At 36.1% G+C, this 26,674-nt stretch overlaps 1 protein-coding gene across 2 annotated transcripts in view; it reads left to right on the top strand.

The window, feature by feature from the left end:
* SLC10A7 (solute carrier family 10 member 7) overlaps positions 1-26,674 on the top strand; it is a 194,520-nt gene that overhangs the window by 27,307 nt on the left and 140,539 nt on the right. Inside the window, exon 5 of one of the 2 annotated variants that reach the window (XM_016158895.2) lies at positions 6,941-17,882. The exons of the other annotated variant lie outside the window; for it this stretch is intronic. Within the exon in view, the coding sequence (XP_016014381.1) occupies positions 6,941-7,030 (90 nt within the window). The 3' untranslated portion in view covers positions 7,031-17,882. Of the gene's footprint in view, positions 1-6,940; positions 17,883-26,674 lie in introns of those variants that run through there. 2 annotated transcript variants of the gene reach the window in all.

Raw genomic sequence — 26,674 nt, 5'->3', positions numbered from 1 at the left:
GTTCTGTTTGACTGCAGGCCTCACTTCGGGAGGCTTCGCCGTCTTGCACCAGGGCCCTGTGGTGTTCACCCCGTCAAGGCACCCGTCACACACAGCGCTGTAAATGCCTGTGTGTCTCAGGCTTTCATTAGTGGCAGGAAGTATCTCTCTTATTCACAGTTGTATCCTCTGTGTCTAGTGCAGTATTTGGCATAGATTGGGACACAGTAAATATATTCAAATACATTAATATTTTTGAAGGAATTTATTTATATCTGGCCCTAACAGTGTCTCGATTTAAATATGTTCATTAAGGCAGTAAGTAATTCGTATCCAGTTTTACTTGTCCCATATTAAATAAACTTTTATAGAAAAGTTGTAAAATTTTATAGAAAAATCAGGATGCATACTTTGCTGTCTCTAGTAGTATTTTTACTTCTCTCAGTTACTCACACCTCTCCTGCTTTGTCTAAGCATCTGCAGCCCCTGCCCTTTACATGGTGGCAACTTACAGAATGGGTGGCATAATGCCTGGAAGGAAACAACAGACTTTGATATGGTTGATTTGGCCTGGAAGGAAACAACAGACTTCTATAAGGTCGATCTTGCATTGTCAAACCTAATAAGTGATGAAAAACATACACAGACATTTTAGTAGCTAAATGGGACCCTTAGTCTGTTTTCTTTTTTGTTTAATTATGGATGATCTTAAACTGTCTAGCCAAGTAAATATCTCATATAGGAAAAATTATTTTGACATTAGAAGACATTAGTAGATACTTGATTCTTTTGAGTGAATAATGAAGTAAACTTTCTTTTCCTTATTTAAAATAAATAATGATTTCTCTTTGGAAGTTTCAATATGTATAGAATTAAAATATACATGAAACTACTTCTTTAGGTCATCTATTGTGATAAATACATTTTAAATTAATTTACGAAGCTCATGAAACACTTTTACCTGTATTTTCTCTTTTTAACATCCCAATGATTACGTGAAGTAGATAGGACTGGTATTTTATTGTCCTGACTTTTGTAGTTGTTAGTTCTTGGACGTGATAGGCTTTCAGTTTCTCTCCCAGTGGTTAGGGCATTTTTTTTGAAAGGCTTCCCCAGTGAGGTTAAGATAACGAACTGCTTGGAAGATCCAAGAGAATGTGTGCTCCCAGACCCTGTCCCAGTGGCCCGGCTGGTGCGACATACTTTACCTGCACATGGGAGCAAGGAGTGCGGGCTGGTCGAGGAAGCCATCCATGGCGGCTGACCATTTGGCTGGAAATGTTGCTTCCCTATACTGAGTTGGTGAGAGAATTATAACTTTGCTGTGCCCCATAGTTGTAAAATATTAATGGAATGACCAAACGCTTAGCTGGTGTGGGTGGGTCAAGGGCTCAGGTACGCCAAGCCTGTGCGTCATATATCATGGCAGTTGCGGCATTAAAAGAAAAGATCAGCATTGCCCTCGCCACCGGACATTCTCCATTTCCATCTGAGCAACTTTTGTTGTCTGCAGGATGAGAAAGTCAAAGCGAAGCTGAGGTTTCCTACTACACCTCAGAAATGAGGGCCCTTTTGTCTTGAATTTGTTTGGGTATCGTAGATCCGAACTCTACAGCCGAGAAGCCAGACCCACCCAGGAGCACAGCAGCAGATGCATCCCTTTCTGGCAGATGTTATTTTGGTATCTGAAGCTGTGCGACACCATGCTTTCTCTTCAAATGTCACTTGCTTAAAGAGAAAAAATTAACTTCAATGTTAGAAACCCTATTAATATATATCAACTTTCCTCTCTCTCTCTAAATACACATGCGCGCGCGCGCGCACACACACACACACACACACACATCATTGATTAAGTTATATAAAATAGTTCCTGGCAATAGATATATGTTGTTTACGGTTATGATTCAATTAATATATGTGAACATGCTTTGCAAATTATAAAACATTATACAATTATGTTAATGCTATTAGACAACTGGCTTTTAAAAAATTTGTGGTTGGAAGGTTTGTTAAATATAGGTAATTGTTGATAAATTAATCACTGTTCTCTGTACAGCTTGTTTGAATGATCTACAGTTTCTAGTTAAATATTGAATTGTCTTGCTGAATGACGTGTTATACTACTTTTGGGGTTAGGAGTTAAATGTGATCTTTTCCACCTTGGTTTAGAACATCACAGTTTCCTCATGATACCTGAAAAAAACATTATTTTCTCTCTTCCTTGCCTAAGTTGCTTCACACATTTCCTTCACCTCATAAGGCTGGGAAGAGAGAATACCGTGACAGTCTACTCCATTTTTTTAAAGCTTTATTTTTTATCTTTGTATTTTTAAAATCGATGCCTTTATTTTCGGAGCTTTTCCTTTTCTCTTTCCTGTCCTTCTCTTCTTTTTCTTCCATCTCATCCCTCCCTCGCTTTTCTGGAGAATTTTAGTTCTTCCATGAACCACGTCTTAACCAAGCTGGACTCGTCAGCAGGTCCCTGCATGGTCCTCTGGACCTCGCTATTGTCAGCGTTCTCACCATCGTCTCAGCGTTGTGTAATCTCTGCCTTGGGCCATAGCCTTTGTCAGCCCAGAGCGAGCCATCCTCTCAGGTTTCTAGACCTACACCTGTCCTTCCAATGACAAAAGTGTGTGTGTTCCTGACACCGTGTCCTCTTCCAGAGAAGTCAGTGTGGTCAGTCTGCTCTGACAGTAATCATCTCTGGGACAGAGGCTTGCCCCCGCGCCAGCTCTGTGGATGGCCGGTGTTTCCAGGGTCCACGGAATCCCTGAGGCATTCTGCCCTCAGCGCCAAGGTGTCAGGACGCTTCTCCTGAATGCGTTACTCTCTCTTGCTCTGACCTCAGGCCCATCCCAAAGCTCACTGCTGCTGTCATACACCTTTGGGACTTTTACGTGGTTACCTACTCTTTAAGGTGCTGCTTCCGAAGTCTCTTCAAAATGAATCCCTGCAGCTCTGTGTGAATGTTGGATATTGCAGGAGTCAAGGTGATGGTGGCCAGCTGAGAGGAACCTGGGCTGTAACCATAACTTTCAGAATCAAATCATATAATCTCCTTAAACGTCTTCCTGCATGAGTCTGCGCAAATAATTCTCCGTTTGGTCTGGGTGACAGGCCTTATAGGGAACTGGTTTGGTTCACTTCTTTGCTTCTTTATTCCTACAGGTTTTTTTTTTTTTTTTTTTTACCCCCCAGTGGCAGCAAGGGATGGGGGCGGGGTCGTAGAAAATTATTGACTTCAGTCCAAACCTCAAGTCTTGCTCTGCTCTCTGAGTTGACTCAGTCTAAGCCAACATAGAATATTCATTTGTTGGGAGGGTCTGCCTGATTATTTAGTAAGTGCTCAGTTCATATGTAAGGAAATAATAGAAATTCACTGCATTTCAAGGAAATGAATTGATTCCCTGTGTATATAACTTTAATTGGATATTATTTTTCCAAATTGACCAATTTTAAATTTCTTACTTTTTTCATGGTGATGTGTTAATAATCCCCACTCTTTTATCTGAATTATATGAATTAGATACCACTAATAGTGATGACTTTGTTTTCCCTGCTTAAAAACTCATTTATTTACTTGCAAGAGTAATTGCATTTAAATATATCCTGGTTAATATGTGTGTCAGACACCTCTGGTTGCTTTCTAATATCCATCCCCTCTTCATCTTTGAAACTTTCAGCTAGGCACCCAGCTACCAAGCTAACCATCGCATTTACTAGACTTCCTGGTGCTCTAGTGGCCATATGCCGGACAGCAAAATAAATGGAAGTATTGTATATTATGTCCAAGACATCTCCTTATAAGTGGGTGGCACAGCCATCATCTTTCCTTCCCTTGTCTGCTTACTGGAATGTTATTTGATGGCTCGAGCTTGAGGAGCAACCTTAGGCCATGAGCCAGCCTGCTAATGAGAGTGGAACAGCAAGAATAGGCCTCTGGGTCTCTTTGACTATGGAGCAGCCTTGCCAGCCCTGGGTTGTCTACCTGTGGACTTCTTTATGTAAAAGAGAAGTGAATACCTCTCTCGCATAAGCTGTTGTAATTTGGCATATTTTCTTTTGTGTGCAGCCAGACTTAATCACAATTAATATAAAATATATGAGTATAATTTCCAAATAATAGAATATAATAAAATATGCTTAACACTGGAATTACACTGAATATAATTCAAAATAATATGATCTTTAGAAGGCGCCCGAAGAGATGAATTAATTTCTGGGTTCATTTATAACTTAATAGTGTGTAGTAGTCTAAAATGTCTAACTGGTTGTTTTTAATTTTCTACCTCTTTTGATTCTTTTGGAAATGCAGATTAATAGTGAGTAGTTTTGTTACTCTGCAGCAGTATTCCTAATTAAGTACCAAACTCTAGACATCTGGGGGATTTTTGGAAACATTCTTTCTGGAATCCATTTTGCTAATGTGTTCTGGGATTGATTTTGTGCACTTTTTTTTCATTTCTCGAATGATGGTGATAGGAATATAAATTTAAGTATGGTTGGTGATGCTTTTCATAAACTTTATGCATCTTTAGACAAGGAGAGACATTTTTAAAAATCTCCGAATTTTATTATCTTTGAGTTTTCATATTATTGTGTTTCTAATATATTCTTTTTAAAAATAGTAAATATACATAACATAAAATTTACTATTTAAACTATTTTGTAGTGTACAATTTAGTGGCATTAAATATATCACATTGTTGTGTAATCATCACCAGAACTTTTTCATCTTTTCAAAGTAACTCTATACCCATTAAACAGTAATTCCCCATTCTTCCCTCCTCTCAGCCCCTGGAGACCAATTTTCTTATTTTCTGTCTCTATGACTCTGACTACTCTGGAAACCTCATATAAGTAGAATCATATGATATTTGTCTTTTTGTGACTGGCTTATTTCACTGTAACATAATTCTTTTGCTTTACTTGAGAAATTACTTAATTGTATAAGTGAATTATTATTGCCTAAGATTGTCTTTCTTACATTCATCTTCTGACAATTTCCATCTGTAGTGGAAATTATACTGGATGTTAACAGTGTTATGATAAAATAAGTTATTGGAATCATTAACTTATGAAATACAGTATAAGGTACAAGTCACAATATAGTTAAGTGTTTTTAACATTATAAAAATAATTGAAATGTAAAACAAGGACTTTCTTTTAACAGTAGGTATGAGATGACTGAATTAAGTATTTTGGCAATCTGGTGAATTTTCTATCACCCTGTATAAGAACATGAATGTTACGTTCTAGAATAACATTTGATTTAATGTATTAGAAAAAGATATAATGTGACGTTAGGATATAATGTTAAAGTTCACAGATTAGACAGTTATCTCGCTTGGTTTATATTCTATTTGTGTAACAAACAGTAAATTATCCTTTTTTTTCTCAGAATGTATAGATTTTGGAGATTGAACAATAACCCCTAAAAAGATATTAAGAAGGTGATAATAATTTGTTACTTTGGGAAAAATATCGGTGATCTTTGTCGCTTCAAATATAACAATTTTTTCCTGAACCTGTTTGTTTTAAAGCTTTATGTGACTTCTTGCTCCCACTTACTTGATTTTCTCAGAGGCATGTTACAGAAGTACGCACTAGTAAAACCTTTCTGGTAAATTATTAGCTGAGATTCTTTCAAAAAGTCCCAGTTAAAAGAAGAAACAGGATAGAGAGTGGGCGTAATGGGAGACATGCAACTGTATTTGCAAATCTGAGACATTATCCCACAATTTTAGTGTAACCATTCAGCTGACAATTAAAATCTTTGTTTTATCAGCCATCACCCAACCCTAACAGATGGGTGAAGAATTAATCTGATTTGTATTTTTCCCTACAACTTTCTCCTACACATTGTAATATTCTATGATCAACATTCAGTGAGTTCTTAAAGATGATCAATGGCCTTAAAGATTAGTGTATACATTCCATTTAAATGATCCGGAATAAAACCACAGAGCAGAAGAGCTCCTAAGACCCCTATAGAAATTTGAAGACAATTTTGATACTCTCGTCCACTGGAAAAGAAATCTGCTAATACTGTAATGTTTTTTCCCTTGCCAGGACCCTCCTTTCCTGGTGTCATTTCTTGAGCTCTCTTGGGAGGAGATTAGTCTAAAACAACAAAGTAGCCAGATGTCTAGTTCTGAAAGAGTCCCAGAGGCTAGGCGACGGTAGGCAACAGAAACCGCGTGGGGCTGAAGATCAAAGATACCTGAGAATTACTTATGGGCACATAGTATGTGTCATTCCCATTATTAAAGTCGGAGAGAATTTGTTTCTCCAATTAACCCTTTTGTTGGAGTAACCTTAAATTTTAGTGAGTATATTTCTTTTTGATATGTTTTCTTTTCTGTGTTTTTCAGATGTGTACATATCAAAAAAGAAAAATGCAAAGGAACTCCTATGCTCAATTGAAAGCTCTAGGCTGTTTTTCATATCCCAAATAGATATGCTATCCATTGTGTAATCCATTATCATGAAATAAGTGGGCATTATGGCTCTAAGTTAAAATTACAAATTAATAGTCAGAAACTACATGGTGTATATATATGCAGAGCTGTTCTTAAAACCTCAATCCTTACTTTTCAAGTAGTATTAATTCAACTTTAAACTATTGTAGAGTGGAGATTTTTAGATTACAGGTTCCTGGTCTTAAAATGAATTCAGAATAAATCCCAGTGGTGGGAAATCTGTACCTTATTAATAGTTGACTTCTTTCTTTTTCACATTGGTATTATAATGAAATGCTAATTAAAAATTCTTGCTGTCTTTTACCTGTTTGCTTTATAGGTCCAGTTTTACATTGTTTACACATATAAAAATTTGGAAAATATGAATACGTGTGCTACTTTGAATTAGTCTTAATCCAAAGCCCCTAAAAGCTTTTAGCTGAATTCGTTCGAAGGGATGGGCAAAGATCTGATTATAACTTTTGATGCGTTAGGCTCTGGATGGGAGTATCAAAGGAGAGAACAAAAGATTCTGGCTTGGCCTCGCCACTTGTTTTCGTTTCTGTTCAACGTCATCGGGTTAACAACAACATCGTGTACAAGCCTCCTTCCTGCTCTCTTTGAGGTATAAACTATCGTTATCAAGAGCACAATCGGCCAGCTTTGGTGCTTTTAAGAGCTACAACACATTCTTTAACATCTGGGAATGTAAACTTGGCATAAAAGCTGTAAAAATGTCTTTAAACCTACTGGAGATTTGTGTTAGCAAGAGAGGGCAGAGATTTCATATTCTTTGTGCAGTGGTCAAGGCTCCTTTTAACTCCGTCAGGAAAATGAAGCTCCTTGGAGCAGTTTATAAGGATTAATTGATTTATCTCTTTGCTTCTAGATTTCAGAATTGAAGCGAGAATCAAATTAACTTCTTGCACAAAGACTGGAGAAGCAAATATGTGTGTGTGTGTGTGTATTCTTTTTTTCAGAGCATTATTTGTTGTTCAGTGACAAAGGGTGATCTGTGTTTTCGATCTTTATACCTGCGTTTCTGTTACTGGCCACCACATCATGAACAATACCATTTGCTGTCACCAGAGTCTGCTTATCTGTTTCCTACCTTGAAATGCAAGTTGAATAAGTTATGACCACTATACCATAAATATTTCTAAGTCCCAGTTAATGGCTTACTTTAAACAAGTTGTATTTAAAGTTAAAAAATTGCCTCCCAGCACCACAATATTATTATAAATTCTTTGGAGTTGACTATACAGCAAGACTTGATCTGAGGGAATGAGGGTCCTGGTTCCAGGACTAAGGTCCAAGGGTACAAGAAGCGTGCTGCTCTGTCATGGTTCAGGGGGCTGTCCTTGTTCCCCTTTGCACGGAACTTCTCTGCGCCTCCTCTTTCCCCCTCGACCCCAAGACACACACACTCATGCACACGCACACACATATATGCACATGCGCACGCAATTAATATAGGGATTTGCTAAGGGGAAGACCAAAAGGTAACTCTTCTTTTTATCCTACAGAAGTTCCCAGTGTTGCTGGCCACGAACCTGTTCATGTGTTCATACTGGTTGCTTCATTGGCTCTCTCTCTCCCACCGACCCTTCCCCTCTCCTCTCCCTTCTTCCCACCTCTGATTTACCATAGGGGACATTTCTGTGTGTCTCATCTCTTTGTGGGACATCTCTCCCACAATGCACAGGGATGTGTTTAATTATACTTTTTTAAAAAAATAGATATTATCAAATTTAAGGGGGTGAAGGGTGTTAGTTTTCTATTTCCTGCTTTTTATTTATTCACTCCATCTTCCTTAGTCACAGATTTCTTTTTATTTTATCCTTTCCTCTACCCTGTCATGTTGTGTTTCTCATTGTTTTTTTCATCTTTTAGTTCTTAATTCTGTTTCAGCATTCTTTCTATAGCTTTCCAGAACAGGTTTGGATTCGAAATAAGGGCTAAGTTATAACAGCAGGCAATTAAGATCTTTTTAAAATTCTTTTAATAACAATGCATAATCATTTAGTACTTGAGTAGGTATTGATGTAGTAATCAATAAACTTTTTGTGACAGAATTATATGCCAAATAAAAATGCTTGCAATATAAATCAGGTTGGCTTTGTTAGAATGTGATGATTCCATATGTATTTTAATTTCTCTTAATTTAAAAATATATTTTAAAATGTTGGAGTTTAAGTGTGCAATCTTTAACTTTAAAAAAAATCTATGATGGTCTGAAAGATCTTAGATTTATTTATTTATTTTTTTACTTGTTTGATAATTTTATTTAGTTAAATTTCTATTTCTATCCTCACCTGAGGTTTGGAGTAACAGTCTTGTTGGACCATCTGTTACCATTTAAAATGGTGGTCTTTGACTCTTAGTCACCTGAGGGGCTGAGGTTGCAAAGTGATAGGATTAGATCTGAGCAGGTGGGAGGGTCCTTTCTCCAGTGGCAAATGTGGGGTAGCATTGCTGGTGGAGAGGGCAGTCCTGGAAGGAAAGTTATGTTTTGAGTATAAAAATGATCAGTTCTTGAATCCTTGTGACTTCTATTGCTGAAATAAAGAGCAACATTTTAAAAAGAAGTCATAGAAAATTAAGTATTCGTGTCCAATATGAGCAGTTGACAGAAAGAGTGGAGTATTTTTCCTTTTTCAAGTCAGATTTACATGATTAAATATGAAATGAAACTACAGCTGATAGATAATCAGATACCTAAAAATAATGTTTGGGAAGCTGGGTTTCCTGAAGATATGAAGCTTAGTTATTTTTGCCTGAGGATTTTGCCTGGGGAAAAATGTACGTGCCTCAACAGCTGAAGGGCTATTCAGGAAGAAACAAAGTAAAATGGCATCTATTTTAACGTGTAATTTCGGTATTTCATGCTTAATCTCATCTTTGGCAGACATGTCAAAATATACTCACAGCAAACCATTTCAGAAGCCATATCCATGCTACCAAATTGAACTGGGTACACAAAATTCTTCAGAATCAAATCATTTTCCATGGGGAGAAGACGGTCTTTTCTCGGTAATTTTCTGAAGGAAAGGGAATTTTCTGGTAGAATCGAAATGAAGATATGGTGTCTTTCAAATACAGGAAAATACAGCCTAAGAAACTGCTACAGGGAAAGGATGAGGCAGATTTAAAAATCGGTGTGTCATACTTAAACATAAGTATGGTTTCTTTCATACCATTTTCTATTTCTATTTATTTCCATTTAAATGTGAAACACTACTTTTCTTCCTTTATGTTTCACTTTTTCAAAATTTTAACTTCATCCAAAATTGAATTGCTCGTGCTAGACATGATACTGCAGTTCTGTCCCTTATTTTCTTCTCTGCCATCCTTTACAGATGGAATTTTTCTAGCTGTGTAAGTTGCTATTTAAGTTAAAATCTAGTTCTTACTAATGGAATAGCTGGATTTCTATTTTATATAAATGTTTTTCTTTTGTTTACCCCAGAGTGGAAGCATACCCCTTGAAGGAATTAAAATGGTGAAGTCTATCATTTATCTTGTCAACATATGGCTGTTGTTTATTGTTTTTTAATCAAAAGTCAAGTTTCTGTATTTAATGACTTAGAAGATGCATTACATTTTGTCAAAATGTAAGAATTTATGAAGAATAGAGAGCCTTTGGAATCCTCAAAAGATGAAGAAGAGGATGTGTATAATTTTGCTGTTTAACACATATATAAGCATTAATATTTATTATTGAGTTTAGTATTTTATATTTATACTTCCATCAATATATAATATAGCATATTGTTTAGAGACCATTAAATAGCTCAGGATTTACTCATAGAAGAAGAAAAAAGTTATTTTTATTTTTATTTGAATATTCCCCAGATTGTTTGGTAAAGAGCAAACGAATTTGTTGATAGTGAGGGCATTTACCTTATATAAAATCCTGTCCGCTGTGTATGGATGGAAGTAAGCCCAACAATTGACAAGTTACTCCATGGTCACCATCATCTATTAATATAATGTACAAACTGTTAATGCTAAAGTAACAGAGTAACCTTGACAGTGAAAATCAGTGCCAAGTGCAGATGTGGCCCTTGATATTTAATTTTTACTTAATTATTAGAATGTACTTAAAGCATATCGGGTTGGTTGGCTTAAATAATAGTATTAGTTCCTAAACATTTAAAATTCATGGAAATGTTAGATAAATGCACATTTCTTTGACTGGAGGATTCATTTTTTATTAAAATAGCCATCAAAAAAAAAAAACCCATCCTAATACAACGTTTCTAGAAACTCATTTTTTTTTTTAAAGAAATGCTTGATCAGTAGAAAATGATTTCCTAGCCAAATCGGTAGCCTCGTGCTCTTTTAAACAGAATTACTTGGAATATTTCTAAAAGTACTTTTCCCCCATAAATATCAAATTATGCACCTTCTTTGTAACTTTTATAAGGAGAAATTTCATCAAGGAATGAGACTACTGTGTTTAATTCAGTGAAGTGAATTATAATTTCAAATATCTATTTATGATGTTTTAAAGATAACATATAAACATATAAAGAATATAACATATAAAGAGTATCTTTTTAGCGGATTATAGCCCTTGGCATTTTCTTATTTGATAGATATTGTGGTTTGGAAAGAAAATACCACAGAGTAAATCAGAGACTCTAGGAACCAAGCAGCTTTAAAATAAAACATGCATTTCATACATGTAAACAGTAAAAAGCATATGAATGGGCCAGCTTTTTTTAAGTGTCTTTAATAATAATATGAGATTTAAAAAGATAATTTGGTCGTATTTCTTATGAGTCTCTGCTCCTTCAGCCAATGTGGTGACCCACACACTTTTCCACATGAGGGGATCAGTGCTCATAAAGACTTGTGCTTTGTGGGGGCCTTAGAATATGCTCGAATGGGAATTTAAAAAAACTGCATCTCAAGGACATATCGGTGTAGGGTTTCCCCCCATCTTTGTCCCCTTGAGCAAATAGTGATGGCTGCCCCTCGGGTCTTCCCTACTCCTCCGGTCCTCCACATGGATGATGAAAGAGCCTTTAGACCATTGGTGGTGACTAAGCAGTTAGCTTTATCAACCTGGACTCTTGTATTTGAAATTTGGTTTTCAGGCTCATTCCTGCCTACTGCGGCGATACGGCCATTAGACAACAAGACTTTCACAAGTTAGAAGACAATAAGTCCGTCCCTTGGAAACGATACAGAAACGTAGATTCAGATCGTAAATAAGGAAATGCGATGAGTACATTAAACAGACATAGAAAAATGGATTTCTGTCTTTTGTAGTCAGGTAATTGGGCACCACTGCTTGGCAGGAGCTGGTGCTATTGAGCCGGCTGTAGCTGCCACAGGTTGATAGGCAGGTGATCAGGCAGCTTCCACCAGGGGCTGCACAGGAGGCCTACCTAATATGCTGTCTGCCCTAAGGGCCTATGGGAACACAGTTGGATTATTATGTTAATGCATGAGCCTGCTGCCCTCTTCCTATCCCAGCTGGGTTCCCTGTTGTTAGGCACTGCTTTGCACTGACAGTGGAGTAATATGCTTCATGATTGAAAGGGCAAAGGGGCTTGGAAGAAAAAAAAAAGAAAGAATAGGCCTGCACAGATATGTAAATGAGGGAAGGAAATCTGTAGGAAGATTTCACTGTAAGTATAGAGAGAAAGTTTATTAGAAAGTTCTTTTTCTCATAGTAGTCTGTGAAATCACTCATTTCTTAATTACTTTCTGCGCTTGCTCTCCTTCCTGACACTGGTGTGTAGTACATGGCGATGTTTTCCAAAACGGGCAACTTAGCTTGATTTGTCTTCAGCTACGATTCTCTAACGCACTGGTCCCCGGGTAGAGTGCTGACGGTAATGCATTTTTTTCTGTATCTTCATTACTCTTAATGTTCGTCCCTCAGTTATTTCACTTTATTTTATAGAAAAGTTATTTTTTCAAGATCCAAAGGATTTATATTTTGTGTCGACATCACTTTTATTTCTCTTTCTTTTTTGATGAAGCTTTAGAAAATGGAATAGACCTGTCTTTTGTGAGCGGGTGGGGTTGAGGGTGATTAAATGAATGGGCGGATGAGGTGGAGGGATGTTTGGGGGAGGCTCCTGAGTTTGGTGTGAGTGGGCATTCAAATTTCAGTAGCATTTTGTTTTCAGCTGAAGTTTTTAATGTTGCCATAACATAGTGGAGAGTGTGGGCTTTGGTCTACAGGCCTGTACAAATCCTGGCTTTACTAATTACTGGCCATATAATTTTAGATAAATTACTTTAACACTCATTCACCTCAGCTGCAAAATGGGCGTAATATGAATTTTAAGTGAGAGAATAATGACTACAAATCACATAGAGTGAGTACTCAAATGTTTGCCGTAATAATGATACTTAATTGCCTTTATAACAGTTACAATTTAAAGTTATTTTGTTATTGTTTTAGTATGTAGGACTGTATGCTTTCAGTGGATCAAAGATTTTTTCTTTTCCTCCAGATTAGCTACTTTTACCTTCTCACTCAGCCTCACCAAATGGGAGTGACTATAGTTTCAACCAGAATTTGGGACAAAAATATTCAGGTAGACATTATTTTGCCCAAAGAGTTAATGCTAAAATATATTCTTAAACAAATAGTTTTATAATAAGCCATACTTCAAATGCTAAAAGAAAATCGAATAGAAAATTCAGTATTCTAGACAGCTTCTGGAGATGCTTTTAGTCTATGTCTAAAATTGGGAAAGTTTCCAAATATTCCCATACGGATAGCTATTTCTAATACATTTATTTATTTAAAGTAACTTAAAATGGCAGTATATGACTAGGAAGTATTTTAAATAGATCTGTTGTGCTTACACTTAGTCAGCACTGCACCTGTTACACGAGATGATGTATGCGAAGGTGACGGACGCGCAGCCCCTGGCACACACTGAGGGACTGGGAAATGGGGGTCATTGTGTTTAGTGTCCATGCGCATCCCGTACCAACAGCACAGCCTGCCTTAGTAATGCTCTGCAGATTTAAAAGGAGAACTTCCGGGGGATTTTCAAGGTCAGCAAATGCAGAAAATCTGGGTCTAGTGTAGGCCCCACAGGCTAGTAGGATGGTCACCATATAACTAGTGAAAAATAATCTACGTGATCATTTATAAGTATTTTAATACTCCTCTGAAAACTTTGTTAAAGCTTAAGGTCGATACCTGTGTTATATTAGAAAAGAGACTCCTTTCTGGAAAGGTAATTGAGCATTTGACTTTACTCATACAGAGTAAAGGGAGAACGAACCATTTCTATCTAAGCAACCTTTCTCTGTGGTTGTAGCAAAATTCTTTTATAACTCATCTTGATATTACACAGTTAGTTATATGTATGGGATGTGTGCATGTGTGTTTGGAATGTGGCTATGTGCATATGTGTACGTGAATACACATGTGGGTGCATGAATATATACATGCATATGCATATCTATAGCTATATATAAGGTATGTATCTACATCACAGCATCTAACATATACCCAGGGGTGTAAAAGCTCTAGTCAAGTACATTCCTTAAAAATGGCATTTTAAAGAATGTATTAAGTTTTAACAGTAGTCGTTAAGTTGTTAGGACTTTGAAGAAAATACTTCAGTGGAAGTAAGAAGACCATGAGATAGGTGGAGAAACAGCAAGGGTTACCCCTTTTTTCGTATCTTTGTTCTCCCACCAACTAGCAGTGCAGGCCGCACCTGCTGCCTGTCGTCTGAACGCAGTTACACGTCCGCCCCAGACACAGCCGTTGTACACAGAAAGAATTCCATCAGGGCGTAAATAATAAACTCTGTTTTAAAGGAAGTCTGCCTTGACAAAAATATGTGTAGTTGATTTGGTTTAAATAAATGTTTGCCCATCGCTTGGTTTTCTTTAACGTAGCTTTGGATTTGACACATCCTATACTCCCTTGTAAATTGAAATGTTCTGCGGGACAGGGGTCACATCCTACATTAAAGAAGAAAAATCCCTGTTCCTTATACACAGTAGGAATTTATCAAATGCTTGTTGACTGAATAGTTGGGTTGATTTTGAAGATAATGCTCAGATTTAAGTCCATGGATCCTAGCATTCCCTGTTTTATCTTTCCTTAGTTCTGCTCTCAGAGAAGCATTATCTACCAGCCTTTTGGCAGCTGTGTGAAGCTGCCGAGTTACATTCCAACTTCTCTGACACGGGTGGGAACTTTTCCCGACTGCCTTCCTTCCTTCTCCCACCATTTACACTCCTTCGCGTGCTCCCCACATTGCTGCTCATCAGGGGCAGGAGGAAGACCAGAAGTGGAGCGAGGGCGACTGGGCCGAGGCAGAGATTCTGCTAGAGCAGCCGGTTCCTGCCTGCAGAGGAGCCATCAGCTTCCAGTGTCCGCGCTGCCCCCCTGAGTGTCCTCCACTCAGCCTTCGCTTTCCGGGAGACAACAGGAGCACCCCGAATGGTTGTCTTATGTCAAACCGCAATGCCGTTTAGAATCGTTAGGGCCCACTGCTCCGTAAAGCTTGGTTCCACGCTCTTCCCAGGACTTCTTTCTTTCAGGGTTTTCCCCCTAAAAGTAGTAAAGGAAAGTTTTTGTTGTTGAATATTTTTCTAGGTCTCACAAATCTCTAAACTTTAACAAGGAATTCTGCATAGCAGGTTGATTCTAAAATCACGGTGAGTTATAGTGTAAGACGTAAGCATTGCATTTAAAAAAAGGCTTGCCTCCCACTCCAATATTCATCCGTCCTTCTCCCCACTTTAAAATATTTGTCCCTATCTTTCCAAATTTGCCAGAAATTTTATCTCTATTTCTGGATTGATAATTTGGCAAATCATTGAATAATGGTTCTCACCTCTTAGCAACATGATATTGATGATGATATAGTTAGTAATAGCTCATATTTATTGAGCACTTACTATGGTAACGCTTTACATGAATTGTCTCATTTAATTGTCGTAAAATGCTTACAAGTAAATATTAATATTACACCCATTTTTGAGATGACGAAACAGAGGCTCAAACTTGTTGGAGGTCCTCTAGCTGTGGAGCTGGATTCAGGCCTATGTAAGCTAAGTCTAGCGCCCTCTAGTGCCCGCATATCTCATGGTTGCTTCTGGTGGTTAAATTACATACTGAAACAAAGCCTCCCTCTCCCCTACTGGCCTCCCTCCGATCTGTGGGTTGTGGCCGTATCTGTCTTTGTGCAGGTGGTCATATCACTTTAGGCATAATCATGTTGCATAGATCTAGGAGGATGGGTCGTGAGTAAATGAGAGCAAAACCATACTAATGAGAGGTTTTTTTTTAAACCCTACTTTTCAGAGTTGACTGGCTAGAGCAGCCTAGCACCTTGGTATTATCTCATACTTATCTCAAAGGAAAAAGTAAGAATTACTCTAACTCCTAGTAAAGCTTGGCGGCAAAAGTTGCGTGAATAGTGGATAGTTAACAGGAAGCTGACAGTTGAAGAGAGTAGAAGGCAGGGCTTGAATTTGCATTAACATCCTTAAAGATAAACCCAATCGTGGAGCTAACAATCTGGTAAGTGCACAAACAAACCTAAAGAGAAAAGTTACCAAAAAGAAACTGGGGCATAAATGAATAAGTCAGATCTTTACTGCACCACGAAGCCTGACCTAACTGCCGAGGCCGATGGAGAAGATGCTGCAGTAAGCCTGGCTTTCGGCAAGCAATTGGGTCTTGCATTAGGAGTCTCAAGAGCCCCCCAAATGAAATTTCCTGAGGCCTTCTATCCAAGCTTGCCTCCAGAGTGAAGGTGTCTTCTGGGACCATGGGAACCCCGGCAACCTGTTTGAGAGGATCACAGTTAAAAGGGACAACTGAAAGCAGGTGTTCTGTCCTAGACTTTCCTCCTGAGGTCTCGCGTTCAGATACTGTCCTTCTGCAACAAGACTGTGGGTTTGAGAGTCCAAATTTCACCACTGATTCATTTCACCTATTTCTTTCAACCTCTTAACTTCTCTGAACCTTATTTTCCACATCTATACAATAGAATAATGCTTACCTCATAGGGTTATTTTGAGGATTAAGTAAAATAACATTGATTGTCTGGCATATAGTAGATGCTCGATAAATGTCAGTTTTTTATTTGTGCTTACAAAATCCTATTTGGAAGGAAGAGTAAAGTAAAAGAACTGAAGTCATTTCACTGTAAATTCCTGGATCCAAAAAACAGGTTTTGTCTCCTGCTCTTGTAGGGTTTTATGCATCATCTCTCATTTAAGACCCTGTGAGCTTCTGATCTAGAGGGAGAAAATGAAATCAGTTTGATTTATGAAACCTTTTGAAAGGCAGTTTTTAAACTGTGCTAAAGATAGGTTAAATGGGAGCCAAGTGGGGCCATTTCCAAGGGTTTTGGAGGTGAAGCAATTTGTTTTTGTACTTGTATCAGTGCTTTTACTCTTTTTAATCTCATTTCTAGTCCCTGAGGTTCCATAATAAAGTCTTCAGTATTATACATTTTTATTTAACATCTTTTTTGGATTCTCATTTGCATTTCAGATAATATAACAAAATGTATGTGTTTCAAATATTCACTGCATAACTGTGATTAGAACATGTAATCCCTCAAAAGATGTTAATTGCAATTTAAATTCACTCTGAATTTAATTAAGTGAGTTGGGGAATAGAAAGTAGATGTAAGGAGTAGTTAAGGGAATACATTTTTTAAAAGCATTCGTATTTTTTCTAAAAAATGTAAACCTCTTTTAACTTTAAGATTAGAAAGATAAAGGAAATACAGGAGACAAGGGGAGGAAGCAGGTTAAAATACCTATTAGAAAAATCTAAAACTATGTTCACACTTTGGATCATGAATTTAAGCTAATCGTGGTTGAGGAAGGAGGGCTGGTTGGAGTAACTTTCTCATTTATATTCTTAAAGAGTCTTTCAGTACATGTTCACTCACTTGGTGACTAATAAAGACTTCAGTTCAACTGAGATCTTTAAGAACTACCCAGAATGATTGGGAAGGAAGTGGCCACAGAGGTCTTTCAATCCAACTGTTATGTGACGCTTCAATCTTCCTTTACAATATCCAGGCCAAGGGGGTGCTTTATGAATAATTAGATGTAATAGGCACTTTGGGCATAGACAATTTACATTTAAGTAGTGTTTTTCTATACTATTTTTTTCTCCTAAAGTTTTCTTGGAACATGTTTTAAATCAACTAGTTGTAAGATGGTCTAACCACACTTTTCAATGCAAAGGTACTATTCGTATTTTTAAGCCATTTCTTTATTTTCACATGTGTCTAGAAAGAGAAAATATTTACTTTGTAAACCTGTTTTGAATGAGTCATACTATAAATGTGGCACACAAATTAGAGAGAGGGAGAGAGAGAGAGTGAGAAAGAGAGAGGGAGAGAGTTTTGTCAGTTGTACATGCTGGCTACCTAATATTCTGTTGGATGCTATAAACAGATAATTTTTTAAAAAACAAGTTTCAAAGTTTTTTGTAATGTTCTCTTAGTAGAAGAAATATTTCATGTGAAAATTTAGGTGAGAAGCTCTATCTTCGTTTCATAAGAAATTGAGCTTCTTAAAAAAGAATCATGAATATGACTTTATCTATGGGAACAGTTCTTTGATTTTATCTGTACTATTGTAAGTAGCAGTTAAGGGAATACACTTTTTAAAATGAGTAAATAATAAACTCTGTGTTAAAAGAAATAAAAACTCTGTTTTTACCTAAGATACTGTCTATAGCTTTAAGTATTAAAACTTTCATCCATTTTGCTTGCAACCTAACATCATTCCACATAAATGTCTTCATTTATTTGCAGTTTAATTTTCCCAAAATGACTACTCTGATAATGGCTGTCATGGGCTCTTTTTTAATAACATAACATTACTGTTATTCTTAATGAAATGACTTTTTTTTCTTTGGGTTTATGTTCACATTTATCACATAAACGTAATTTTTGACCAATGGCGTATCAAAGGAAAGTGTCCTCAAGCACATTGTATTGTGGCATCTCCTAGTGACATACAACATTCCAGAACAACTTATTATAAAAGCAGTGTGTATTTTCAGTGAACGATATAGAAAATATAGGTAAACAAAACAAAGAAGATGCCATAATCCCACTGGTCAGATAACCATATTGATATTTTATGTGCATCTCCGGGACTTTTTTATCTGCACGCATGTTTAATAAAACGAGATCATATATTGCATACTGTTTTGTATTCTTCGTTGTGCACTTAACAATATATTGTGAACATGTCTCTGTACTGTTCTACAACATTCTTTTTAAATGCTCACTGTGCTCATATGTGGATGCGCAGTGATTTATTTCAGCCCCTAGTAGGTTTTGCTATTAAAAAATAGTACTGTGATAAAAATCCTTTTAGCTAAATCTTTTCTTGGAAATGTATTATTTTCTTAGATAGAATTTTAAAAGTGGAATGGCTGGGTCAGGGGTTATGTATGAACATTTTTAAGGTTGTGCTGCTTACTGCAACACTTTCAACAGGGTCAGAAAGGATGCGAAAACACTTTTCCTGGAACTCTCAGTCATGTGCATTATGATTTTTAAGAATCTTCGCTCATTTGATAGTTCTCCCCACCCCCCACATTACTTTTGTTTTCTCAGTGCAGGTTGGTCCATGTTGTAAAGATGAGGAACCCACGTAATATGTTATAGAAATGTGTATTTAATAAACATTTTAATTTCATCGCCCGCACTCTCAATTTCTGTTGCTCATCTTTAGAGTAAAATCCAGAGAGCGACACTTAAAAAGTTGCTCTATTTATTTACTTCTACCCAAAGAAACACGCATTGTGCTTGCTGAATGTGTTGTTTAACTAGATCTCTAGCCATGTTAGAAATGGTGCCTATAGAAGGAACTGGGAACAATGGAGACAAGACCTTTAAGCTTTTTTTTTTTTTTTTTCTTTAATCATGTCTTAAGATCTTGGAAAATCTGAACTTATAGAAGAATGTTTGGGCACTGTTATTACAGTGAAACCTTCTGAGAGTATCTTCTCTGGTTATTTTTTTTTTTTGAGAAAGTCACTTACGGATAGAAAATGTTTGACTAGAAGAAAGCCTAAGCTAATACACCTTTAACCACTAACAGAAGGATAATCTTAATAAAAATTTGAAGTTGATTTAGTGCTTCACTGCTTGCTGACTAGTGTTATACATTTTAGTGCATCTATACAATTTCCATTCCATGTATTTTTTTTTATATTTGCATATATCTTATCTACAAGGTATATTAGAGTCAAATAAAGATTAACAGCCTAGGGAAGGAGTGTTTGGGAGCTCTTCCTTGAATTCCTGACTCAGACACTGCCAGAAACTGTGTGATCGTGAGCAAGTCACTTTCCATGGTGAACTTCTGTCTGGTCTCTATTTGTGAAATTAGGGAATTAGGAAGATGGTTTCTAATGTGTCTTCCTGTGTTGCTCTATTATTTGTAGAAAATTTTAATTACATTCTGCTGACTCTAACACGTTCAAACTTTTTTTTAACCTCAGCTATGCTTTTATAGGGAACAAAAAGAATTGCTCTTTTCTGCCCTTTATAAATATTTGAGCAACCAGAATAAAAAATAGAAAATTCACTTTAATTAATGACAAATGCTGCAATAGAAAGCTCACTTAATTGTAATGGCTGTGTGTGGAGCCAATGAGTGATAGAGTAATCAGAGGGATTATTTTATAAACGATGTCTAACCAGTGTACTGTATACTTGATACTAATAAAGTGAAAAAAAAAGAACACTCACTGCAAGTCAGTTAACTCTAAAAAAGAGAATTAGCTTCTAGTAATAATTACTGAAAAATTTAATTCGTTTTTATTTTGTAAGGACAAAACTAAATCATGAAAATAAGCTTATTTTATAACTCATTTAATAAAATTTAGGTTACATTCTAACTATTCACTAATTCTTAAAGAGAATGAGGAAAGAATCCCATGTTATTTTGGAGGGCGAGAGATCATTGTAATTTTCTCAGGAAAATTGTATGATGACACAACGTTACGACCTTCCCACTTATTTGTTTTTTCAACACAGTCATAAGGAAATAAATTTACAAAAAGAATTTAGACTTCATTAATTTTCACAGGTGTTCTTATTTAAAAAGAATTCTGATTATTCTCCTTTCAAGCACCTATCTTATCAATTATTTTTTTTCTTACTACTTGTCATTCATTGTCTTTGTTCTGATTTCATTAACTTAATGAAATCCTGCATCGTCCTTAGGACTAACATTTATATTTAGCAAATTATTTACATTCTACTTGCTGTGTATTGTCAGGTGTTTAAAATACTATACAATTAGTGAGAGTAACTAAAGCTGGAGTACAGAGGTAGGTTTTGTGAAATAATGGTCGGAGTATGAGTGTGGGAAGGGAAAATGTCTTCTTGAGAATCATTTTAGAAATGATCAGCTCATTAGTGAACCTTCTCCTGCCATGATGTCTGTTGTTTCCATGTGAAACCTGGCCTCTTCAGAGTCTTGGAGAGTGAGAAGTTGTACAGTTGACCCTTGAACAACGTGGGGCCTGGGGACCCGGACCCCACCCCCACTCCCTGCAGTCAGAAATCCATGTATAACTTTCGACTCTCCCAAAACTTAACTACTGATAGCCTACCATTGGCCAGAAGCCTCACCAATAAAATAAACAGTTGATTAACACATATTTTGTATGTTATAGGTATTATATACTATATTCTTACAATGAAGTCAACAAGAGAAGAAAATGTTAAGATAATCATAAGGAAGAGAAAATACTTTCACAGCATTTATTGAAAAAAAATATCCACTGTAAGCAGACCTACACAATTCAAACCCGTGTTGTTCAAGGAGTTTTATATTTGCCTTCTCATTTAATCCTCAAAAAATTTTTATGAATGGATATTGTTTATTCCTATTTAATAAAATAAAGTTTTCAGAGCCGAGTATGTGACCAACTTGTTTTGAAACAGCTATTTGATTTTTGTTATCAATGCTGTTTCTAGTATTTCACAGGTGCCTCTGATTTTAAATTAAAACAGTTTATTGGACATGAAATTTTTATCATCTTTAAATGAGCATAAAACGAAGTTATCTTTTTTGAATGTCAAATAAGGCCTTAGAGTCTTTATCCTCATTATGTTACTGTTGAAAATGGTGACTTGAAAAGACATTTTTATAAATTATAAGCAGAGCTCTGAAGCTGAAGCTTTCAGAGGTAGTACGTAGTAATAGTAATTCTGCAGATTTGATTAATTTATGTTTTATTAGGTAAAATTTTATTAATATTTATTGGCATTTTCTGCGTAAGGCTCAAAACAAAGTAAATATGAAAACACTTAAGCATACTGTCATGCAATTATATTTTTCTTTGTTCATTATTAAAATTTTATAAATTTTATTTTATTTTATTATATTTTATATTTTATATTATTATTAGTATGCAGTACATTTGTTAGACATATGTATACTTTATAAAATGATCCCCCTAATTGCTCTTTCTCTCCGCCGGCTCCCCTCCTAGACAGTACATTAGTGCTGACTGCCTTCCCGATGGCAGCTCCCCCTCCCCATGACCATCTATCAACTACTAATTTGTACTTCTTTCACCCCTCGCCCCTTTCTCCCAGCCCCCCAGCCTCCCTCCCCTCTGGCTGTCACCTGATTGTCCTCTATATTTGTGAGTCTGTTTTTGATTAGTTTGTTCTTTTTGCTTTTTAGATTCTGCATATAAGTGAAATCATATGGTATTTCTCTTTCTCTGACCTACTCAGCATAACCTCTAGGTCCATTCATGTTGTTGCAAATGGTAGGATTTCATTTTTTTAATGGCTGAGTAATATTCCATTGTATATATGAACCATAACTTCTTTATCCAATTGTCAGTTGATGGGCATTTACGTTGCTTCCATATCTTGGCTATTGTGAATAGAGCTGCCATGAACATTGGGATGCATACTTCTTTACAAATTATTGTTTTAGTTTTCTTTGGAAAAGAAAGATACAATTGCTGGGTCAAAAGGTAGATCCATTTTTAATTTTTTGAGAAACCTCCAGATTGTTTTCCATAGTGACTGTACCAATTTGCAATCCCACCAGCAGTGTATGAGAGTTCCCTTTTCTCCACATCCTCGCCAACACTTGTTCTTTGATTTATTGATGATAGCCATTCTGACAGGTGTGAGAACTCATACAGCTCAACAACAACAAAAAAACAGACAATCCAATTAAAAAATGGTAGAAGACCTGAACAGATATTTCTCCAAAGAAGAAATACAGATGGCCAATAGACATATGAAAAGGTGCTCAAGGTCACTGATCATCAGAGACATGCAAATTAAAACCAGAATGAGATATAACCTCACACCTGTCAGAATGGCTATCAACAATAAATCAAAAATTTTATAAATTTTAAAAGTTAGGTTAATGGATGCGAAATTTACAGATAGTAAAATTCACCCTTTTCATGTATATAGTTTTGGAAAATATATAATGTATGTAAACACCACCATAATCAAAATATAGAACATTGCTTTCATGCCTCTTTTCCCTTCACCTACCTGCAATCCCTGATAGCTAGCGATCTGAATCTGTATAGTTTTGCCTTTTCCAGAATATTTTATCAGTAGAATCATATAGTACATAAGCTTTTGTGTCTGGCTACGCTTACTTAGCATAATGCTTTTGAGAGTCATCCATATTATTGAACCTATCAGTAGTTCATTCCTTTTAATTGCCGAATAGTATTCCATTGGATGTATCACAATGCATTTATCCATTCACCAGTTGAAGGACATTTGGGTAGTTTCCAATTTGGGGCTGTTACAAATAAAGCTGCTCTGAGCATTTGAGTACAAGTCTTTGTGTGAACATACCTGTCCTTTGAGTAAATACCCAGTGCTGGGATGGTTGGGTCACATGATAAGTCCATGTATAACTTTAAAAGAAAAAACTGCTAAGTTATTTTTCCACATTGGCTGTATCGTTTTGGATCCATTCTAGCAATGTATGAGAGTTCTGTTTGGTCCACATCCGCACCAGCACTGAGCTAACTGTCAGTTTCTTTTAAAGTTTTAGCAGGTCCATAGTTGTTTCTCAGATTTTATGCATTTCTCTAACAACTAATGATGTCGATTTGCCATCCATATCTGTTCTTTAGTGATGTCTGTTCAAATCTTTAGTCTACTTTTTAGTTTAATTATCTTATTATTTAGTTGTAAGAACTTATTAAATTTTTCTATTCTCTATAGAAGTTCTTTATTAGATATGATTTACAAATATATTCTCCCAGTTTGTGGCTTGTTTTTTCATTTTCTTAATAATGTTTTTGAAGGAAAGAAGTTTTAAATTATGTTGAAATCCAATTTATTATTTTTTTAAGTTATGATTTTTGAATCCTATCTGAGAAATGTTGTCCTAACCCAAAGTTACAATTTTCTTTATATTCTCTTCTAGAAGTTTTATATATTTAGCTTTTACATTTAGGTCTGATTCATTCCAACTTACGTTTTGTAGTATTTTTAATTGCATATAGATTATCAGTTACCACTTAAAAAGATAATTCTTTCTCCATTGAATTACTGTAGCACTTGTCACAAATCAATTTACCATATATATAGATTCATTTCTGGACTTTCTATTCTGTTTCATTGATCTATATATCTCTCTTTAAGCCAATAGCACACTGTCTTGATTACGGTAGCTTTATATCAAGTGTTGAGATTAAGTAGTAATTCTCGTTTGAGTCTTCCAGCTTTGTTTTTTTGGTTTTTTTTTAAGAAAAAAATTTCCAAATAAATTTTAGTCATCTTGTGATTTTCTGTGAAAAAACTTGCAGAGATTTTGATTGGGATTACATTAAATTTATGAATTAATCTGGAGTGATTTGACATCTGCATACTATAGTATTCTAATTTATATGTCTCTTTACTTAGGACTTTACATTTTTCTTTCAAATATTTCATGTTTTTGATATGCTTTTATAAGTGATATTTTTATTAATTTCAATTTCAGGTTTTTCCTTGCTAGTATATATAAATGCATTGATTTTTTATGCAAAGATCTTATATTCTTCAACATTACTAAACTCATTATTTCTCGTAGTTTTGGGGGGAGGGTGGAAGAGTTCCTAAAATTATATAATTTGTGAATAAATAGGTTTATTTCTACTTTGCCAGTATGTATGCCTTTTTCTTTTTCTTGCATTATTGTATGTCTAGGACTTTTAGGCCACTGTTGGATAGAAGTAGTAGGAAGAATAGACATTTTTACCTTGTTCCTGATTTTAGGGGGAAAGCACTCAATCTTCCCCCACTAAATATGATGAAATCTGTTCAGTTTTGATAAAGATACTCATTATCAGATGGAGGGAATTCTTATCAATTCTAGTTTTCTGAGAGTTTTTAGTATGAATATATGTGGAATTTTGGCAAATACTTTTTCTCCACCTATTGAAATGATCTTTTTTTTTTTTTTTAAAAAAACTATGTTTTACTAATTGTTTTATAACCACTGCAAATGAGTACAGAGAATGCCCTACAGAAAACAACACAAAGGTTCAAGATCAAAGTGTTCCTTTAGGCAAGGCTGAAGATTTCAGTCTCTGGTATTTGGAATTTAGGTTACAGTCCTTGTTTTTGGATGGATCACTGGGTGTGTAGCACAGTTCATGCTTTTAACCAGATTTGAACAGAAGAATGGCTACCTGGCCCAGGTAGAAGTAGATGAAGTGTTTGGTTTCATGTGTCACGTAACTACGGAAGTTCCTTCCCACGATGCAGTGCCAGGTGGGGTTGTACTTCTTGTCAAACTCCTTCTTAATATGGGCCGCAATGTTCTTCTCTATATTGTATTTCTTCAACGCTTGAGTGGCACACTCCACCGAGTCCTATTGCATCTCCTCCGACATTTCGCATATTGGCATTTTTGATTACTGCTTTTAGGTTGTACACAGTTACCTGGGAGACGAGGCCAGGCAAGAGGTCAGGAGTTGGTGTAAAAGAAAAAAATCTGTTGATAAGATGAATTGCCTTGATTGGTTTTCAAATCTTAAATCAACTTTGTATTACTGGAATAAACCCCACTTGGTCATGATGTATTATCCTTTTTGTATATTATTGGATTCTATTATCTCACATCTGATCCTGGAGAGTTCTTTGTGGAAAAGTTTTTAACCACACATTCAATGGGCTATTTAGGTTATCTATTTTTTTCTTGAGAGAGCTTTGGTAGGTTGTATGTTTGAAGAAATTTGTCCATTTCATCTACATTGTCAAATTTGGGGACATAAGGTTGTTTACAATATTCTCATTTTTTAAATATCTGAAAAATCTCAAGATGTCACCTCTTTTAACCTTGATATTGGTGATTTCTATCTTCTCTTTTTCTCCTAGAGTAGAGAGGGGTAGACTGTGGCTTGCAGCCTAAATCAGGCCTGCTGCATGGTTTTGTATAGTAAGTGAGTTAAGGATGGTTTTTACATTTTTCTAATGGTTAGAAAAAAATCAAAAGCATAAAATGTCATGATGTATAAAAATTAAACGAAAGTCAAATTTTAGTATCCATAGATAAAATTTTATTGGAACATGACCACACTCAATATATTATATATTTTCTATGGCTGCTTTTGTGGTACAACAACAGAGTTAAGAATCTGTAACTATACGGGCTACAAAGCCTAAAATAATTTAATATATTACTGTGATATAATAAAAAGTATATCTAGTCTCTGTCCCAGGTTCTTGGCACAGACCTTCAAAAATCCTTGGAATTCCCTGAGTGATAAGAATGTCTTTGTTATGCTAATGAAGTGGCTCTTGATGGGCATCTAGATAACTTCAGTCTGGGGCTAGTCACCGTAAAGGCCAACAATGCGATTGGAGGGATGGTTGGCACTTTATCCACTTATTCTCTTGGGAAAGAGAGGGAGCTGGAGATTGAGTTCAGTCATATGGCCAATGACGTTATCAGTTATTCCTACATAATGAGACCCCAATGAAACACTCTGGACACTGAAGCTCAGTGACACTTCCTGGTTAGTGGACACGTTGATGTGCTGGGAGAGAGACGTGCTCTGACTCCACAGGGACGGTGTGGAAGCCCCGGACCTCGCTCTATGTGTATCCCTTATGATAAAACTGTAGATTAAGTATAGCACTTTCAGTGAGTTCAGTAAGCTGACCTATTGAATTATCAAACCACAGGAGGTCATGGGTACCCCCAAATTGTAGCCATTTGGCAAAGTGTTGGTGGCCTGG

Source organism: Rousettus aegyptiacus, unplaced genomic scaffold (genome assembly GCF_014176215.1).
Source record: "Rousettus aegyptiacus isolate mRouAeg1 unplaced genomic scaffold, mRouAeg1.p scaffold_m13_p_16, whole genome shotgun sequence".
NCBI classification, from domain to species: Eukaryota; Metazoa; Chordata; class Mammalia; order Chiroptera; family Pteropodidae; genus Rousettus; species Rousettus aegyptiacus.
The sequence above is the reverse complement of the archived record's forward strand: the minus strand, read 5'-3'. Positions and strand labels throughout refer to the sequence as shown.